We start from the raw sequence: 21,826 nt of genomic DNA, 5'->3' as shown, positions 1-21,826 counted from the left end.
TTTTCTCATCTCTCTCTTTTGGTACTTACATTTGCTATTATGCTATTATCATTGTTATCATTATATTTAATATCATTCCCATTTTCAATTCTTTTAGTATCTTAATCTTCATGATCCAAATCATTGCCGTTAGATGTTTCCTGTATATTAGTTATTTGCCAAGTTTTTTGTTCAATCTTATTATTTTACCTTTCTTCATCTCTCTCACTCTCTCTTTCTGTCACTCTCACTCTCTCTCTCTCTCTCTCTCTCTCGCTCTCTCTCTCTCCTCCCTTCCCATCCTCCTCCTCCCCTCTCTCTCCCATCCCTTCCTTCCTTCCATCCTTCCCTCTCATCCTTTTCCTCCTGCTTCCTTCGCCTTCCCTTCGCTAGCCCATCCTCATCCCCATCGCCTGCCTCATCTCTTTGCTCCCCCCTCCCCTTCAGCTGTTCCTTCGCCTCCCCCCCCCCCCCCCCAGCCGTTCCTACGCTCCCCCCCCATCCGTTCCTTCGCCTCCTCCTCGTCCCCCCCCCCCCCCCAGCCGTTCCTTCGCCCCCTGCCCGTCTCCTCCAGCAAGAGTTGACAAGATCTCCCTCTATATAATGCAACGCCCTGGCGACAACAAGATCCTGCATCAATAGCCTTTCTTATCTGACACTTGACCTGTCAGAGTGGCACTCAGCGAAATGGCCTGAGGAGGGGCGGTTGGAAGGGCGAGTTCGAGAGATATTGGAGACGCCCGCCGGGGAGGGTGGAGGGGGGGGGGGTGCACGCGCTCGCATCGGGGAAACGATTTTTAACTCTAGTTCATTATTTTGCAGATATGCAGATATACATATACATATATATAAACACACACACACACACACACACACACACACACACACACACACACACACACACACACACACACAACACACACACTCACACACTCACACACCCACACCCACACACACGGATCCATCAATACATGCAGACACACAAATTCCTCCTTTTTGCTTTTAGTGTTCTTCCGTAGTGTTACGTCCAGGCTCCCCAGGGTCCTTCCTTAATAACATAGTGTTTGGTCCCGGAAGGCATTGGTAAAAGTCCTAAATGTTTCCGATATCCCTTACGCCTTTCCTTCTTCCCTCATGTCAGCTCCTCCTTTATCCCTTTTCCTCTACTCCTCTTTCACCCTTCCTTCTCTATTCTCCCAACCCTTCTCCTCAGCCTTCTACTCGTTCATCTTTCCTTCTCTCCTTTCCTCCCTACTTCCCTTCACACGTCCCTTGCAAATCGCTCTCTTCCTTGCCAGCTTCTTTTACTGTCTCCCCTCGCGCGCTCTCATAGTTCTTTCCTCTTCCTCTCCTTATCGCCCCTTCCTCCTTCTCTTCTCACACCTTTCGTTTCTCTTCCTTAAAACTTCGTCCCTCCTTCCTTCCCTCGTTGCGTGTTCACACCTTTCTTTTCTCTTCCTTTCCTTAGTATCCTTATCTTCCTTCCTTCCTTCTTTCCTCCCCGCCCTCGTCTCCTCCTTCCCAACTAATAACCCTTCCTTTCCCTCCCTCCTCCTAGCCTCCTCTCCTTTCCACCTTCCCTCATCTTCCCTCTTCACCGTCCTCTCCTTCCCTGATCACCGAGGAGATAATACCCACCATCGCTTGACAGGATTTGTAATTAAGGTGTCCGCGATTACCACTAATGCTGATGAATCTGTGCTCTTGTGGAGTCTGGGAAACCAAGGCCGATCTTTGGCGATGAGACCGATTGCGTGTGCCTATCGACATTCCCGCCTGGCGATGGCACCGTTCCCAGATTCCATAAGGCACTCTTTGTCCACTGCTAGTTTTGTCACCGCTCTTGTTCCTAGGGTGTTCGGATGGCAAGGGAACTCTGAGTTCTATCTCCCCCTCTCAGGATCTGTTTGTTTGTTGATTATATCTATTTATATTCATCTATCTATATCTATATATATATAATATAATATCATATGTGTGTGTGTGTGTGTGTATTCATATATAGATATATATATATATATATATATATATAGTTATATATACACACACATATATATGTATATGTATATATATCTAAATATATATATATATATATATATATATATATATGCATATATACACATATACATATATATATATATATATATGGGTGTGTGTGTGTATGTATATGTGATATATACAGATAGATAAAGATATATTCTCTGTCTCTCAATAATTGGATTAGTTATGTACATCTCGTATTATTCATTGCTGATATAATTTCTCTCTTTTATTTTTTGTTCGCCCATTTCCTCCCTTAATGACCTTAAATATGTAAGACAGCAATAATGGTAATCTTGCAAAACCTTCACTCAACGGCTCGAACATGTTAGTCCTAACTACCACAAAAAATTGAGAAAGAAAATGTTGTAGCATAAAGGCTTTAAATAGATTTTATTTAAGTGTTTGGTATTCGGTAATGTTAACAATCCACCTGATAGCTTATCTAGATACAATATCTAGAAGGTATAGTGTTCTTATCATGTTTGGAGTGAACTGAATTACGGCTTTTTGTCTTGTCGGAATTAACAAAATGATCATTAGAAAATTAATATTATTTAGTAATCATGGCTTTTTGTACGTTGCTTACGACTGTGCAGAAGAATACGTAAACGCCACAAATACATATCATGCTTTGTATCTGTTTTTTAATATAAATATACTAAAAGAAACATCATTATGGAAGGAATATTTGTGTGTGTGTGTGTGTGTGTGTGTGTGTGTGTGTGTGTGTGTGTGTGTGTGTGTGTGTGTGTGTGTGTGTGTGTGTGTTTGTTTGTCCATACATATAGCCAGTATTTATTATTACTTAATGGAATGAATTTACACCGGTTTGATAGTGAAATGCGGTTCCAATCGTCCGTAGAGTTTCAAAATTATTACTCCTTTCCCGTTAAACAGTCCCACTGGTCTCCCATGTCTGAAACAAACACATACATGCTTCTTTTCCAGTGGTGATATTCCGAGCTCCCTTACTCTCCCTACCCCCCTCCAGGGCCTCATTACCTCTGTGCATCTAACCGGAAGAACAGGCAATGCACCATTATGGCCCTTCAGAGCAGCTCTAAAGGCGACCTTAATGTGCCTGGATGTAGAGGTGTTAACAGACTGAGGCTCACTAACAGCTGTATTTTATTTAGGGCTCAATAACCAGATTTTAGTGGCTATATTTTTAGTTTCTCTCTCTCTCTCTCTCTCTCTCTCTCTCTCTCTCTCTCTCTCTCTCTCTCTCTCTCTCTCTCTCTCTCTCTCTCTCTCTCTGTGTGTGTGTGTGTGTATGTATATATGCGTGTTTGCATCTGTGTCTGTAGTAGTAGATTAAATGAAGCAGTGTGTGTGTATTTGAATGTGATTCTTCTTTCAAACACACCACAAGATTAATTTACCGTCAAATCCCATTCATAATGTAAATGAAGCTACCCTCTCCCTTTCTCTTAAACATTGTTCCCCATAATTAAACGAGCGACCAAAGTAAGCCCTTCTAATGATTATATACACCGCACTCCCCAAGCAATGTTTCACGTAAATATCGACCAGCCCTCGTATCGGCTTCTTATCATTTACCAGCGAGAGGAGCGGGTGAACTGCGCGGGTCAAAGGAGGGCCCACTTCCGCCCGGGTGAGCGCGAGGCCTGGAGGTGAGGGCTGATAACACGCCCCAAGCCCGTCGCGCCCACCTCACCGCCTTCGGGAAATTGGGAGTTCTTTGAGTCGGCAACACTTCGCACTCCGTTGCTCTTTGCGGGCTTTCTCGTAAGATGTGTTAGTAATGTAGCAATTGATAAGAAAATGTACATGATTTAGTAATTGAATAATTGATGCGAAATAAAAGATAGATTACCACATGCAAAGGATATAATGAATGTATGATAATGATTATTCATTGAGAAGATTCACTGCACTGTCTGCAATTCGTTAAAAAGTATTGTTAGCGTCCGTAACAAAAAAAAAAAAAAAAAAAAACATTATGAACGCTATTTCAAGTAATTTTATACTGAACTCTACTATTGTTTGTTGTCTGTGTCTGTTTAAACCGACGTTGCATTCGAAAGTCTGAAATGAACGGCTCCCCGGTTTATTTTAAAGACAGGAACTTCTGTTTTGCTTCTCGTGACTGGCTTTAATTAGTGGAATTCCTGACTGTAATCCAAATGCTTTGTCAGAGCATAATTAGCTCTTAGGGTTTGACGGTGTCTAGCATATTAATTACAGGATTTTATCTCGCGTATCTTGCAATGGAAAGGGTTATGCGGGCCGTGCATTATCATTTTGCGAAAATGAGGTTAGAACTCGCCTTGCTTTGGTCTCTTTAATCAAATTGGAAGATATAAGTTTGATCATTAGTCCAGTAACTGCTGATTTTAACTGAAGACTCTTACATATTCTGAAAGACAAACGACAGCTTATTTTTTATTTTTTTATTTTTTCTTGTTAATGCCTGCTGCTCATCATTGTCTGTTTTTGTTAACTTTGCTATTTTTTCCCCATTTATCCAACTGCTGGAAACAAACTATCCAACCCTCGCCCTCCTCCCTCTCAATCAGTTTTATTTCAATCATGCACATATTTGCTTATGAAGTCCCCTCAGTATCTATGGTGGAATTGCAGCTATGCTCAAGTAGATAAAATCTGAGTAAATAAAATTCACCCTAACCCCCACACAGGTCTCTTCTCAAGTCCTGATGCCAATTAGGATTTAGTATTTCTAGCCACAGGCCTTGATATTTATCTATTTTCTTGTTTTGTTCTTAATTTTCATTAGCTATTAATCTTGTTCTTATTTTTTTTTTTTCGTTTTTTCCATTGATGTAATATAAATTTCACAACAATCGTTTACAAATATAAAAGAATCATTGTGTAACCAACAATTAAGAACTTGCGTGTAATTAGTAGAAATCTACTGTATCTGAACCGTATGAAAAAGAGGTGAAATTAGTCTCTCTCTCTCTCTCTCTCTCTCTCTCTCTCTCTCTCTCTCTCTCTCTCTCTCTCTCTCTCTCTCTCTCTCTCTCTCGCTTTCCTCCCCCCCCCCCCCCCTTCTATCGCTCTCGCTCTCTCCTCTCCCCCTTCTCTCTCTCTCTCTCTCTCTCTCTCTCTCTCTCTCTCTCTCTCTCTCTCTCTCTCTCTCTCTCTCTTTCCCTCCTCCTTCCAGTTCATTTAATGAGAATATAAACGTCTTGTTACCTTAGAAAAAACGAAAGCTCTGTAAAGATAACATTTTTCGTCTTAATCTACGATAATGACCTTCTCTTTGTACATGTCTTGAGAAGAGAGAGAGAGAGCTTCCTTCTTTTTCTGTGAAACTAAGAGGCCTGTCCTCCAGAGGGTCTTGGCAGAGGTTCTCAGAGCCTTCCAGAAAGAGTGAACCGAGATAAGGCATGTGGAGTGTACACAAGAATGTCATGTAGTCTGTTTTTTATATCGCTGCACAGGAAGAGGTTAGGTTTCATGTTGCCCAAGGGAGTGAAGGCGAGGAATAAAAGTCGAGAGAGTAAGTGCAGAATGCTGAGGAAAACGTGGGATTTTGTCTTAGGTTATACAGAGATGCACAATTTATTAATGCTAATCAAATAACTTCAGTTTAGTATGCGTCGTGTTTTCATGTAATTACTCGGTCATAATGTTTTCGACCAACAAAGTGTAGGAAATTAATGAACGGAATATGGCCTTTTTAACATACACCTCGGAGGGGAAAGGGGTTGCCTATTGTTTCCCCTACAATTCAAGTTAATAGAGTGACCCCGTCCCCTTTTTTATCACGATGTTTTACTCTCACTCTTCCTATGATTATATAATTTGTTTTCTGTTTACTGATTCTGCCAACTAGGCCCCAAATCTAATCGGATCATTACAGTTACACCAAAAATATCCTCGAAAGAGCCCCGGTTATTACAGATTCTATGCTGATTGAATACCCCAACACATCAGAAAAAATAAGAAATGAAAAAATGCGGAATACAACGAGACCACTAATAACAATAACAACGATGACTTAACCAGTAGAGAAAAGGAAGGGAAGAAGAACACGAAGGAGAAGGACAGGAGGAGGTGTTGAAGAAGCGTCTTGGCCCCGCTCTTATCTGGCTCGGTCGTGACTGAGAGAGAAGTTCCTTTCATGAGGTAATCCCCTTGTCTCTCGTAGCGCACCGTCTCAAGATCCTCGAGAGAACCGCTGGGAAGACTGTTATTGTTAGGTACTTCGGTCTCGTCTCGACGCCAAGACGCTCGTGTCGCCTCCTTCGATCCTGGCCGAGATCAAGACGCTGAGCTATTTCTTTTCTCTCTCTCTCTCTCTCTCTCTCTCTCTCTCTCTCTCTCTCTCTCTCTCTCTCTCTCTCTCTCTCTCTTTCGTTCTCGCTCTCTCAAGAGAAAGGAAGAGGGAAGTGGAGAGAGAGAAAAGGGAAGGGAATAGAGAGAGAGGGGGGGAGAACAGATGAGTGAGAGAAAAGAGTATAGAGAGAAGAAGAGCAAAATAGATCTGTAACATCTGTAACTAAAAAATGTTTTCTCAAAGCGATATTCATGAAGCGGAACTATAAAGATTAACCTAATATGAAAATAAAAGCAGAATCAAATCTCGTCAAAATACACGAGAATAACCAGTCTGACAAAAGCAAGTATTTTTAGAATTCCACGTCGCGGCAAATACAAAATACAAGCATTGTTTTCTCATTAGCGTCGAGCTTTGTGCCGTTGCCGCACGTCGATGGCCTCCCCGGGTGCCGTAGCAAAGCTGACCAGTGGAGCATTAGGCCAATGAACACCCGCACCCCCCCCCCCCCCCCCCCACGGGCCATATATAGGTTGTCGCAGTTCTGTGGTGGAGGTCGTGTTCCTTAGTTCGTTTATGGAGATAGGCGGGTGACTGAAGTTTTCGCGCCGTGCTTGTCTGGGATCGGTCGAAGGTCGTGTTGCTCGGTCTGTCCAGCGAAACCTGCCTGCTTCCGTGCTCCTTTGTTTGCCGAGGGCGCGGTCTGAATTTAAGGGGCAATTTTAAAGCTACCAGGGACTAAACCCAAAATTTCATGTAGCATCCTTGACCACTTTTAAAATGTGCTGAGGTAAACAAATCAGTGAATCACCTGAATGTGTCTCCTTAAAAGAATACATACAAAAACAACGATCTTCAACAGACACAAAAAGCATGCATCCAAAAAGAGAGAGAGAAAAAAAACAGCTGTTACTTCTCTGAGGACAAGAAAACCAACGAACGGAGGGGGGCGGGCCGGGGCGGGGCATGGCAGAAGGAGCTGGCAGCTTTAAGGCGGCGGCCGCTCCGGGATTAGTCTCGCCGCGCTTAAAACGGCAGGACCGACTTCCACGGCAGCTGTTTCGGGCCTCCTCCGTTGCCGTGGCGGTTGTGAATGGGGCATCATGGTATGCTTATCCAAAAAAAAAAATAATAATAAAAAAAAATAATAATGAATAAATACATGTGTAAGGGTGGATATTCAATAAAGGACATCTTGTATATCATCGTTAGATCTGAGTATATATGATCAACAGGAATCCATAAGTTCTCTAATAATATCTTTATTTTCTTATTCTTGTGTATGCGTATAACACTGTTCCCAGTTCTTCACAAAACATTAATAAATAGTGTATCTTTTTTCACTCTGTGATTACGTATTGAAACAACTACTAATACAACTAATATATACATATTAATGCATATTCTATCCTTCTTCAGGGTTCCTTTCCTGGGATGAAGAGAAAGCACACGTCGACATCCACAAGGAACTCACAACTATTGCCGAACTTAACCTCGAAGGAGAAGAACAGAAGGGAGGTGAGTGTCATGGAACCGTTTTCTGTTGAGCAAGAAGCATTGGGTGTTATAAGCTATTTGTATCTTTTATATCTGCTTATTTAATAAAGTGTTGGTATCCTTAGTGTGGCTGTGGATAACGTTTATTTGTTCGTGTTGTGTGTCATTTTCATATTTGCATATTATAAGAAGCGCAGGGAATTATGTTATTATTCTTAGCCTGAGAGCATTGAATCTAAGAATTTAAATCGTTTTTTTCAGGAGAAAGGTTGATCCAGTATGCAACAGAGAATCTGGTCGCAGAGGTGTTGATCCACCCCCAAGTCAACACTCTGCAACAGTGCCTCAAGAACCTCCTCTCTTCATTCACCAAACATAGACACATCATCCATGCCGGATATGCCTTTGCTGGATCTGGATCATGGATGCTACAGGTAAAAGCTACTCACACATGCACGTACACACTTATGCACACGCACAAGCACACGCACACTCACACTCACACATTTCTTTTTAAATGATGTAGCATAACGTATCAATATAAAATAAAGTAAAATGATTTTGCTTATAATAAATAGAGATTAATTGTAATGAAAAAGGTCACTCACCAACAGGCCAAAATTCTCAGGTAAGTTATCATTACCTTACAACAAGATCATTTTTCCTCATACTATAAGAAGACAACCATTTATATATTATATCTAGAATCAATTAAAAGAACTGCGAAAGTGTTAACTCTTAACATTAGAGATTATTTTCCTACCAAAATATTTAATATATTAAATATATACCTTTGAGGAAGCTCAATCAGTAACATGTTGACGCAATTGTTGCAGTACAATAATAGGGACAGCGAAAGTGTTATGTCTAAATTGTTTAGTTACACCCCAAATTTACCCATTTGACACTTATGTTTAGACATGTGGATTGACATAAAAATATTTGATTTAACATTTTTCAATTATGATATGTTCCAAATTTACACATTTAAACAAATGTATAGACAAAATAAAATGATTTAACATTAAGTCTCATATAAGCAAGAGGGCTGTCTAGGATGATTATTCAAAATTTCAAACTATTACAGGACGGGACTTTCTCGGTGGCTGACCTTATCGCCGCCTTCAGCGAGTATGAAGTCCAACGTGTCCTTCATGCCTACGAGAACTGCATCACCATTGACATTCACTGCGCCCCAGAAGGTCACTGGTCGACCAGCTACCTTGCCAAGGAATCTTTTAGGTACAATTAGAACTAAAACTTTTTTCTTCGCTGCTAAATTAAATAAATGTGAAAAAAAAACACCGAAATCCAAAGACTGGATCTTCTTTGGTAAATTTTGTCTGTAAAACCAATATTTATGATTTGATTAGCTGATCTGAATTAAAATATTTTTTCAACTGTTCAGAATAAAAACAGTCATGGGGAGATATCACGTGTATTACATGAAAATGTGAAAGGACTACTGCTAACACATACAACTTTTTTCCAGTAAACTATGCCGAGTGACAGTCAACCCTGACGACAAGATCGAGACCACCCCCGGGATCTCGACTTTCGTCCAGTACCTGTCACAGTTCCTTCTCTCCACACATATCGAGGAGCTCCTTGAACCATCAGACATTGTGGGAAACATTCGGTTCTCTCGTCCCACTCTGTACGTGTTTCCTGGTGGACAAGGTGACTCAGCTCTCTTCGGTGTCAATGGCTTCAACATGCTCGTGGATGGTGGTTATAATTACAAAGCCTGTTTCTGGGATTTCACAAGGCATCTGGATCGCCTGGATGCCGTCCTTGTCACAAGACTCAACAGCTCGAATCTCATGGGTATTACTAATGTTGTTCGTAGAAAAGCTCTTAGTTCAGTGTATCCACAGATTGGACATATTTTCTGTAATGTTGCTGGTAATATCAAATCTCCCGATGGTGACAAAGACAGAGACCCACTGCTTATTAATCTCTGGGATGAAGGACACATTATGCGTGAAAATCTCAGACAAATTAGTTTGAAACCACATTTGTGTTTCCGTGATAATGCAATGGAACCAATTAATTTGTATCACAAAGTAGGACATGGCAAATTAGACATGTATGTGATAAATCCCTCTAGAGACAGTAAGGAAGTTCGAGAGTTTATGCAGAGGTGGAACAATGAAGTGATCGCATCCGACATGGGTTTAAGTACCTACAAAATCGGTGATAAAGTCTTTCCTTGTCCACTCACAAATGTTACCTCCATATGTGCCCTCCTAATATGGCAACCTAATGACCCCACAGACACAATTACCAGAATTCTCTTCCCCGGAAGTACTCCACAACACAAGATCTTTGAAGGCTTAGAAAGATTAAAGAATTTAGAGTATCTGAAACACACAACTTGTTCAGCGAAGTCTATCAAGGCCGCTATAGAAGAGCGGAAGGGTATCAAAACTGAGGAAAGAATTAAGAGTGAAGACAAATTATTATCAGCAGACATTAAACCTAGCAAAGCAGTCAGTCCATCCCCTCCCACACACCGAATCAAGAGAGAAAGAGGAGACCGCTCCATCAGCAGGGAAGAAAGGAGAAGAATCAAGCTGGAAAGATCTGAGCGACAAGAGAAGGTGTTGCGAGAAGCCAGAAAGGAGAAGAAAGTGGAAAGAAAGATCGAAAAGAAGGTTATCAAGAAAGAAGAACGGAAGGAAAAGAAGGAGGAGAAGAAGGAAGAAAAGGCTGCAACGGAACTAGAAGAGACGAAAGAGAAGACCGAAGGCATCACCATCGAGTCTTTAGCAGCGATAGACGAGGCCAAGGTCAGCGAAGCCAAATTAACGACACAAGAAATCACCGAAACTGTCACAGGTGTTTCAGTAACCAAAGAAGCAATTAGTGCAGTTACCGACACGATAGAAACAATTACAAAGAAAGATGTAGTTGATGCAGCTGAACGAAGAGAAATCACGACGCAAGCTGTAGAAGTCACAACTGCTGTAACCGACTTAAAGTCTAGAATAGAAACTACAGGAATTACTGAAATTAAGGATATACATGAAATAGAACCTTTAGATGTTAAGGAAGCCTCTCTCGTCTCAGCGGAGTCTGGTGTGGTGACAGGCGAAGAGAGAGAATCCTCTTTAGAAATTGAAACCTTAAAAGAAATAAAACCAAAAGAAAAACCAAAGGAGAAGAAAATTAAGGAAACTGGGACCCCTGAGAAACCCAAAAGGTATCGCAAACCCAAAGTTGAATCCCGCATTGACACAGGAGACAGAAGACCAAGACCCGAGGACAGGGCCGCACGAGTAGAGAAGAAGGTGAAGGAGAGGAAGAGTCTGGAAAGAAAAGAAAGAAAAGAACGTAAAACAGACGAAGAAAAGCAGGAGGAAGGAGAACATGCAGAGAAGAAACCAGAGAGAAGAATAAGAAAGATTAAGAGACCTGAGCACAAAGTTGAAGATGCAACCACTCCCAAGAAACCCTCTACACCAGAGCTAAAGAAACGCCCAAGAAAATTAATACCAACCGAAAAGAAGGAGATTAATGGAGAAATAAAGCAAGTTAAACCAACAGTTCCTAGAGTACCAAGAGAAAGGAAGGTAATTTCCAAAACTACGACTACAACTGCACGAGAAATTACGCACAAGAAACTAGTAGATGACAAGAACAGAGCAGCAAAGGCTGCCGAGGCCGCTAGAAAAGAACAGAAGCCATCGCCCAAGCCAACGACAGCACCACGAACTGTTGCAAGAAAAGCTCCTGTCGGCAAAGCACCGAAGGCGAAGAAGATCGAGAAGCCCCCTGCACCGAAAACTGACATGGGACCAATTAAGAGAGTTATTACAGGTGCAGCTGTGAAGGCGGGTGTAGTAGCTGCAGCCGTCTCGGGCGTTGCTGTTGTGGAAGCAGCAGCAGACCGAGAGGATGTAGATGAAATTGTTGCACCCATGAAAGAGACAGATAACCTCATGCTTGCCCCTGACCAAGATGAAGAGGATCGAATCTCCGATATTGCCAATATTCCAGGAGTACAAGAAATCAAATTAGATGAAGACACACTACAAATTATTGACAAGCAACAGCTAGAGGAAGAAGAAAAAGATTCCTTGATACTTCACGAGGAAGGTGTTGTTGAACATGTTGAAAAGGAAGACATAATCGAAGAAGTTGAAGAGCATGTAGAAGAAGAGGCGGAGAAAGAAATTGAGGAAATAGAAGAAGAGGAAGAAGAGGAGGAGGAGGAGGAAGAAGAAGAGGAAGAAGAGGAGGAAGAAGAAGAAGAGGAAGAGGAAGTTGAAGAAAGAGAGGTTGCAGTAGAAGAAAAAGAAGTAGAAGAGAGAATACGAGAGAAAGAAGTAGGCGAGGAAGAGGAAGAAGGTCCAGAGGATGAAGAGAAAGTCAGCATCACAGAGAAAGAGGATGAAGCAGAGAAAGAAAAGAAAGAAGACAAGATAGCAGAAGAAGCGAAAGAAATAGAAGATATTGCCAAACTAGAGGAGAAACATGAAGCAGAAGATATCTATGAAAAGATTGAGACTGAAGACCGAGATGTTTATGCAACTCTACCAAGCAGCGCAAAGCTCACAGAATACAAAGAAAAATACGAGGAAAAACCAATCCGTGGTCTCTTTACTGGTTTCGCCATGCCTTCGGCCGAACCACAAGAAGCTCCCCAGAAAGCGCCAAGCCCAAAGCCCAAAGAGGAAGTCGTTGTACCAACTTCCCTACCAGAAGCAATATTCAAACCAACTGCGCCACCGGTTCATCCACGTGAGATCATAAAAACACCAGATGAAGTGGACGATCTACCCATACATGAAGAAGTCGAGTCCATTGAACATGATATTTACGAAGAGGATATCGAAATGGAGAAACCAGCTGAACAAGAGCTTGAAGCAGGTTCTCCACTCCTTGAAGTAAAGGGAGAGTTACAGATTAAAGAAGAAGTAATTGCAGAAAAGCATGAAAGGGAAATAATCAAAGAGGCAAAGAAACTACCTGAAAAAGAATTTGAAGTGGAGGAGGAAGATGAAATCTCAAGAGAAGAAAAGGTCTCAAAATCTATTGAAGACTTTGAAGCAAAATACGCAGAGTTCAAAGCGACTGCTGTCTCTGAAGTCATCCAGAGAGGAGAAGTCGTTGCTGAAACAAAAGAAATAAAGAAAAAAGTGGACAAAGTAGAACTACTGAAGGACATTGCACAGACCCTCGAAGAAAGAGAAGAAAAGACAGTGATTATTGGAAAGGAATCTTCGCCAGAGGTTTCTGAAGAAATCGAGATGCCTGTCGTCAAAGACAAAAAACCTGTCAAAGCAGTGACACCTTATGAGGAACTTGACTTCGAGAAAATCCCAGAGAAGGAAAGAAGAGTGGAAGATGAAAAGGATATAGATGAACTTGAATTTGAGAGTAGAGAAATCTTGGATGTCAAGGAGAAGGAAATTACTGAGATGATGGAGAAAGATGAAGTGAGAAAGCGAGTGGAGAAAGAGGAAATTATTACTACCGAAGAAGTCGTAACTGAACTTGACAAGAAAGAAGCTTACAAAGCTAAGAAACTGTTCACCGAAGAACTCGTCGAAAAGGAGGAGTTCATAACAGAGGATATTCTAAAGAAGGGAAAACCTGTTTCAGAAGAAATCCTAGAAGCAGAGAAAATTTCCCCAGAAGACACACTTTTGAAAGAGAAAGTGATCGCGGAAGAAATACGAGAAGAGGAAAAGACCTTACAAAAAGAAATATTCGAGGCGGAACAAATCACAAAGGAAGAAGTAAAGATAGAGGAGGTAATAGCTAAAGAAAAACTTGAGAAGATCACGAAGGAGGAAGTGACTGAGGAGGAGGAAGTAGTAACTAAAGACAAACTAGAAGAGAAGATCACGAAGGAGGGAGTGACTGAGGAGGAGGAAGTAGTAACTAAAGACAAACTAGAGAAGATCACGAAGGAGGAAGTAACCGAGGAGGAGGAAGTAGTAACTAAAGACAAACTAGAGAAGATCACGAAGGAGGAAGTAACCGAGGAGGAGGAAGTAGTAACTAAAGACAAACTAGAGAAGATCACGAAGGAGGAAGTAACCGAGGAGGAGGAAGTAGTAACTAAAGACAAACTAGAGAAGATCACGAAGGAGGAAGTAACTGAGGAGGAGGAAGTAGTAACTAAAGACAAACTAGAAGAGAAGATCACGAAGGAGGAAGTAGTAACTAAAGACAAACTTGAGAAGATCATGAAGGAGGAAGTAGTAACTAAAGACAAACTAGAGAAGATCACGAAGGAGGAAGTAACTGAGGAGGAGGAAGTAGTAACTAAAGACAAACTAGAGAAGATCACGAAGGAGGAAGTAACTGAGGAGGAGGAAGTAGTAACTAAAGACAAACTAGAGAAGATCACGAAGGAGGAAGTAGTAACTAAAGACAAACTAGAGAAGATCACGAAGGAGGAAGTGACTGAGGAGGAGGAAGTAGTAACTAAAGACAAACTAGAGAAGATCACGAAGGAGGAAGTGACTGAGGAGGAGGAAGTAGTAACTAAAGACAAACTAGAGAAGATCACGAAGGAGGAAGTAACTGAGGAGGAGGAAGTAGTAACTAAAGACAAACTAGAGAAGATCACGAAGGAGGAAGTAGTAACTAAAGACAAACTAGAGAAGATCACGAAGGAGGAAGTAGTAACTAAAGACAAACTAGAGAAGATCACGAAGGAGGAAGTAACCGAGGAGGAGGAAGTAGTAACTAAAGACAAACTAGAGAAGATCACGAAGGAGGAAGTAACCGAGGAGGAGGAAGTAGTAACTAAAGACAAACTAGAGAAGATCACGAAGGAGGAAGTAGTAACTAAAGACAAACTAGAGAAGATCACGAAGGAGGAAGTGACTGAGGAGGAGGAAGTAGTAACTAAAGACAAACTAGAGAAGATCACGAAGGAGGAAGTGACTGAGGAGGAGGAAGTAGTAACTAAAGACAAACTAGAGAAGATCACGAAGGAGGAAGTAGTAACTAAAGACAAACTAGAGAAGATCACGAAGGAGGAAGTGACTGAGGAGGAGGAAGTAGTAACTAAAGACAAACTAGAGAAGATCACGAAGGAGGAAGTGACTGAGGAGGAGGAAGTAGTAACTAAAGACAAACTAGAAGAAAAGATCACGAAGGAGGAAGAAGCTATTGAGGATATCACGGTTCGCGATATCGTGTCGAAGGAAGAGATTGAAACAGTTGCAAAGGAAGAAAAGGTTACCAAGGAAAAAATTACGAAAGAAGTCACAAAGGAAGAGAAAGAGCTGGAAGAAATTACAAAGGAAGACATTATTAAGAAAGACATCACAGAGCAAGAGGAACTAAAGACAACTGCAGAAGCGAAAATCGCAAAGGAAGACGTCGTAAAGAAAGATGCAATACAAGAAATTCTAGAAGAAGTGAAGGTCACAAAAGAACTTGCAATGAAGGAAGATATCAAAGAATTTATAGACAAAGATATTATTGCCAAACAAGTCGTAGAGGAAAAGGTTGTAAAAGAAGATTTTCCCAAGAAGGAATTGGAAGAACAAAAGATCACAAAGGAAGAAGTTGAAGAAATCACCAGGGAAGAAGTTCTGAGGAAAGATATTCAAGAAATCACAGAGAAAGAAATTGAATCGAAAATTACTAAGGAAGAAATCACAGAGAAAGATTTTGAAGAAGTTTCGAAGGAAGTTGAACAGATCACAAAGGAAGAAGTTTCAGTAAAAGAGGAAATTATCACAAAGAAGGAAGTTGAAGAAAAGGTCACAAAGGAGGAAGTTCCTAAGAAAGAAGTTGAAGAAATTATCACAAAGGAGGAAGTATCTAAGAAAGAAGTTGAAGAGAAGATCACAAAGGAAGAAGTTGAAGAAATTATCACAAAGGAGGAAGTTCCTAAGAAAGAAGTTGACGAAAAGATCACAAAGGAGGAAGTTCCTAAGAAAGAAGTTGACGAAAAGATCACAAAGGAGGAAGTTCCTATGAAAGAAGTTGACGAAAAGATCAAAAAGGAGGAAATTGAAGAAAAGATCACAAAGGAGGAAATTCCTAAGAAAGAAGTTGATGAAAAGATCACAAAGGAGGAAGTTACAAAGAAAGAAGTTGATGAAAAGATCACAAAGGAAGAAGTTGAAGAGAAGATCACAAAGGAGGAAATTGAAGAAAAGATCACAAAGGAGGAAGTTCCTAAGAAAGAAGTTGAAGAAAAGATCACAATGGAGGAAGTTCCTAAGAAAGAAGTTGACGAAAAGATCACAAAGGAGGAAGTTCCTGAGAAAGAAGTTGCCGAAAAGATCACAAAGGAGGAAGTTGAAGAAAAGGTCACAAAGGAGGAAGTTCCTAAGAAAGAAGTTGACGAAAAGATCACAAAGGAGGAAGTTACAAAGAAAGAAGTTGAAGAAATTATCACAAAGGAGGAAGTTGAAGAAAAGGTCACAAAGGAGGAAGTTCCTAAGAAAGAAGTTGACGAAAAGATCACAAAGGAAGAAGTTGAAGAAAAGATCACAAAGGAAGAAGTTACTAAGAAAGAAGTTGACGTAAAGATCACAAAGGAAGAAGTTGAAGAGAAGATCACAAAGGAGGAAGTTCCTAAGAAAGACGTTGAGGAAAAGATCACAAAGGAGGAAGTTCCTAAGAAAGACGTTGAGGAAAAGATCACAAAGGAGGAAGTTCCTAAGAAAGACGTTGAGGAAAAGATCACAAAGGAGGAAGTTCCTAAGAAAGACGTTGAGGAAAAGATCACAAAGGAAGAAGTTGAAGAAAAGATCACAAAGGAAGAAGTTGAAGAAAAGATCACAAAGGAAGAAGTTACTAAGAAAGAAGTTGACGAAAAGATCACAAAGGAAGAAGTTGAAGAAAAGATCACAAAGGAAGAAGTTACTAAGAAAGAAGTTGACGAAAAGATCACAAAGGAAGAAGTTGAAGAAAAGATCACAAAGGAAGAAGTTACTAAGAAAGAAGTTGACGTAAAGATCACAAAGGAAGAAGTTGAAGAAAAGATCACAAAGGAGGAAGTTCCTAAGAAAGACGTTGAGGAAAAGATCACAAAGGAGGAAGTTCCTGAGAAAGAAGAAAAAATCATTAAGGAGGAAGTTCCTGAGAAAGAAGAAAAAATCATTAAGGAGGAAATCCCTAAGAAAGACGTTGATGAAAAGGTTGGAGACGAAGAAGTTCCAAAGGAAGAAATTGTCACAAAGGATGCAGTTCCTATGAAAGAAGTTGAAGAAAAGATCACAACGGAAGAACTTCCAAAGAAGGAAGTCGAAGAAATTATTACAGAAGTCCCAAAGATTGAAGAAGTTATCAAAAAAGAAGTTCCTAAGAAAGAAGTTGAAAAGGTCACAAAGGAAGAAGTTGAAGAAAAGATCACAAAGGAAGAAATTAAAGAAGAAACTATCACGAAAGAAGAAATTTTGATGAAAGAAGTGGAAGAAGAAAAGATCACTAAGGAAGTTCTGCAGAAAGCCACTGCAGGGGAAATCATTTCTGAAGAAGTCGTTAAAGAAATTTTGAAGAAGGAAGAGAAGGTAGTTACAGAAACCGTAGAAGAAATTACAAAGGAGGAAATTTCTGTGAAAGAAACCGTCTCAAAGACTGTGGAAGAGGAAACGAAGCTCTCGGTGAAGGAAGACGCCGAGGAAGAAAAGATTTCAAAGGAAGAAATATCCATAACGGAAATTGTTGAAAAAGAGAGGATTTCGAAGGAGGTTACTGAGGAAGAAAAAATCTCAAAGGTCGAAATTACCGAAGACATTTTATGGGCGCAAGAAAAAATAGATTTTGCAAAAGAAAAGGCGATATCTGACACAGAAATTGTGGAAGACCTAACAAAAGAGGAAATAGCCAAACAAGAAGTGTTGAGGAAAGAAGAAAAGGAAGTTCAAGAGATAGTGAAAGCAACGACCACAAAGGAAGAAGTATCAAAGACAGAGAGTATAGAAGAAATAGTTACCAAAGAAGAAGTGTCAAAAGCAATAACCGTAACTGCTGAGATGGTGGCAAAGGAGGGACAAACAGAAGAGAAGTTGATAACGGATGAAGTCACGAAAGAAATTCTTAAGAAGGAAGACATTGTAGAGGTAACTTCAAAAGAAGACATTTCAGTGAAAATGATTATGGAAGAAGAAAAAATCACGAAAGAAGAAAAGGGGAAACCACTGATTAAGGAAGAGAAGCCCTCAAAGGAAGACATTCCTGTATTAAAGGAAGCACCCGAAGAAATGCCGAAAAAAGACATTACTTTGGATGAGACAGTGCCAAAAGATATCCTAAAGAAAGATACAGTAGTCGAAGACATTACAGAGCAAGTCTTAAAGAAGGAAGAAATATTTGATGTCACAAAGGAAGTTAGGGTTGCTAAAGAGGAGGCAACAACTGAAACGGTTACTGAAGATGTGTTTATTGTTAAAGGGGAAATTGCAAAGGCGACGGAGAAAACTATAACTGAATTCACCACAGTGGTAAGTGAAGAAGAGGAGAGAATGCGAGGTGTGAAACGAGACCTCTCCCCAACAGAAAGTGTTGAAAGTAGCATTAGCAGTGATATCAGTGGTAAGCCTCCCCCTAGTGATGGTGTTTTACAAATTGAAGAACAGATTATTAGCGACAAGGTTTCAATATCTTCAGCAAGTGAAGTCAGTGAGAAGGGCTTAAAGTCTGAACCAGATACAACTGAAAAGTCAGATATTTTAGCGCCTACGTCTCCTACAAGTGATGTATCTGTTAGTGCCAAGAGTGACATTCTTTCTAAGGACGTTTTAGGAAAAGACATTCCAAAAGATATTTCAGAAGAATACAAGGAAAAAGCTCCTGTATCTCCAACAAGTGACGTATCGATCAGCACAAAGAGTGACCCCTTCAAAGAAGAATATATGGAAAGGGTAACAAAGATAAGTGACACTTCAAGTGTAAAGAGTGACATAAGTGACAAGGAAATTACAGGTCTAAAACTTTCAGTTGATGTCACCAAAAAGCCAACTGATGAATCCTTAGCGTCTCTGTCGCCAAAGAGCGACATCTCAGTCAGTGCAAAGAGCGATACTAGTGCTAAAGTTCCTGAAGAATCAACCACCGCCGAATTGGACGGCAAAGATGAAGCCCCTGAATCACCTAGGAGTGATATTTCAGTTAGTGTCAAGGATGAAATAGCAATGGATATTGAAAAAGTAATTGAAATGAGAAAAAGTATTACAAAAGATATCCGAGCTACAGAAACAGCAACTGCGCCGGCAGAAAAAGCCACTGAAAAAGTTCCTATTTCTCCTACAAGTGATATTTCAGTCAGTGCAGCTAGTGATATTAGTGCCAGAGAACTTAAGAGTGACTTAACCTCTAAAAAAGAGGATATCATGAAAATAGATGTGACAAGCAAACCTACTGTTCAACCTTCAATTTCTCCTGTTAGTGCTAAGAGTGATGTGAGTTCTAGGATAGAAGACGTTTTAGAAATTGATGTATCCAAAGAAGAAACAGAAGAAGCACCTATTTCTCCTAAAAGTGACATCTCTGTTAGTGCTAAGAGTGATGTTAGTTCTAAAAAGGAAGACATATTTGCCACTGATGTTTCTAAGAAACCAACAGAAGAAGCACCTCTTTCTCCCAAGAGTGACATCTCTGTTAGTGCTAAGAGTGATGTTAGTTCTAAGAAAGAAGACATATTTGGTATTGACGTATCAAAGAAACCAACAGAAGAGGCACCTATTTCTCCCAAGAGTGACATCTCTGTTAGTGCTAAGAGTGATGTTAGTTCTAAGAAAGAAGACATATTTGGTATTGATGTATCAAAGAAACCAACAGACGAAGCACCTATTTCTCCCAAGAGTGACATCTCTGTTAGTGCTAAGAGTGATGTTAGTTCTAAGAAAGAAGACATATTTGGTATTGACGTATCAAAGAAACCAACAGAAGAGGCACCTATTTCTCCCAAGAGTGACATCTCTGTCAGTGCTAAGAGTGATGTTAGTTCTAAGAAGGAAGATATATTTGGTATTGACGTATCAAAGAAACCAACCGAAGAGGCACCTATTTCTCCTAAGAGTGACATCTCTGTCAGTGCTAGGAGTGATGTTAGTTCTAAGAAGGAAGACTTATTTGCCATCGATGTATCAAAGAAACCAACAGAAGAGGCGCCTATTTCTCCCAAGAGTGACATCTCTGTTAGTGCTAAGAGTGATGTTAGTTCTAAGAAGGAAGACATATTTGCCATTGATGTATCAAAGAAACCAACAGAAGAGGCACCTATTTCTCCTAAGAGTGACATCTCTGTCAGTGCAAAGAGTGATGTTAGTTCTAAGAAAGAAGACATATTTGGTATTGATGTATCAAAGAAACCAACAGACGAAGCACCTATTTCTCCCAAGAGTGACATCTCTGTCAGTGCTAAGAGTGATGTTAGTTCTAAGAAAGAAGACATATTTGGTATTGACGTATCAAAGAAACCAACAGAAGAGGCACCTATTTCTCCCAAGAGTGACATCTCTGTCAGTGCTAAGAGTGATGTTAGTTCTAAGAAGGAAGATATATTTGGTTTTGATGTATCAAAGAAACCAACAGAAGAAGCTCCTATTTCTCCCACGAGTGACATCTCTGTTAGTGCTAAGAGTGATGTTAGTTCTAAGAAAGAAGACATGTTTGCCATTGATGTATCAAAGAAACCAACAGAAAAGGCACCTATTTCTCCTAAGAGTGATGTTAGTTCTAAAAAGGAAGATATTCTAGATATTGACGTATCAAAGAAACCAACCGAAGAGGCACCTATTTCTCCCAAGAGTGACATCTCTGTCAGTGCTAAGAGTGATGTTAGTTCTAAGAAGGAAGACTTATTTGCCATCGATGTATCAAAGAAATCAACAGAAGAGGCGCCTATTTCACCCAAGAGTGACATCTCTGTTAGTGCTAAGAGTGATGTTAGTTCTAAGAAGGAAGACATATTTGCCATTGATGTATCAAAGAAACCAACAGAAGAGGAACCTATTTCTCCTAAGAGTGACATCTCTGTCAGTGCAAAGAGTGATGTTAGTTCTAAGAAAGAAGACATATTTGGTATTGACGTATCAAAGAAACCAACAGAAGAGGCACCTATTTCTCCCAAGAGTGACATCTCTGTTAGTGCTAAGAGTGATGTTAGTTCTAAGAAGGAAGACTTATTTGCCATTGATGTATCAAAGAAACCAACAGAAGAGGCACCTATTTCTCCCAAGAGTGACATCTCTGTCAGTGCTAAGAGTGATGTTAGTTCTAAGAAGGAAGACATATTTGTTATTGATGTATCAAAGAAACCAACAGAAGAGGCGCCTATTTCTCCCAAGAGTGACATCTCTGTCAGTGCTAAGAGTGATGTTAGTTCTAAGAAGGAAGACATATTTGCCATTGATGTATCAAAGAAACCAACAGAAGAGGCACCTATTTCTCCTAAGAGTGACATCTCTGTCAGTGCTAAGAGTGATGTTAGTTCTAAGAAGGAAGACTTATTTGCCATTGACGTATCAAAGAAACCAACAGAAGAGGCACCTATTTCTCCCAAGAGTGACATCTCTGTCAGTGCTAAGAGTGATGTTAGTTCTAAGAAGGAAGATATATTTGGTATTGACGTATCAAAGAAACCAACAGAAGAAGCTCCTATTTCTCCCACGAGTGACATCTCTGTTAGTGCTAAGAGTGATGTTAGTTCTAAGAAGGAAGATATATTTGGTATTGACGTATCAAAGAAACCAACAGAAGAGGCACCTATTTCTCCTAAGAGTGACATCTCTGTCAGTGCTAAGAGTGATGTTAGTTCTAAGAAGGAAGATATATTTGGTATTGATGTATCAAAGAAACCAACAGAAGAAGCACCTATTTCTCCCAAGAGTGACATCTCTGTTAGTGCTAAGAGTGATGTTAGTTCTAAGAAGGAAGATATTCTAGACATTGACGTATCAAAGAAACCAACAGAAGAAGCACCTATTTCTCCTAAGAGTGACATCTCTGTCAGTGCTAAGAGTGATGTTAGTTCTAAGAAAGAAGACATATTTGGTATTGATGTATCAAAGAAACCAACAGAAGAGGCACCTATTTCTCCCACGAGTGACATCT

General features: G+C 40.3%; 1 protein-coding gene across 1 annotated transcript in view; it reads left to right on the top strand.

Moving 5' to 3' along the window:
• Positions 1–21,826, top strand: part of LOC125034675 (microtubule-associated protein futsch-like) — a 187,312-nt gene that overhangs the window by 150,044 nt on the left and 15,442 nt on the right. The window contains exons 2-6 of the mRNA XM_047626575.1: positions 7,709–7,807; positions 8,048–8,220; positions 8,874–9,028; positions 9,279–12,057; positions 12,121–21,792. Of these exons, the coding sequence (XP_047482531.1) occupies positions 7,709–7,807; positions 8,048–8,220; positions 8,874–9,028; positions 9,279–12,057; positions 12,121–21,792 (12,878 nt within the window). The remainder of the gene's footprint in view (positions 1–7,708; positions 7,808–8,047; positions 8,221–8,873; positions 9,029–9,278; positions 12,058–12,120; positions 21,793–21,826) is intronic.

The sequence above is a fragment of the Penaeus chinensis genome, chromosome 18, assembly GCF_019202785.1.
Source record: "Penaeus chinensis breed Huanghai No. 1 chromosome 18, ASM1920278v2, whole genome shotgun sequence".
Lineage (NCBI taxonomy): Eukaryota > Metazoa > Arthropoda > Malacostraca > Decapoda > Penaeidae > Penaeus > Penaeus chinensis.
This window is presented reverse-complemented; position numbering and strand designations above follow the sequence as displayed.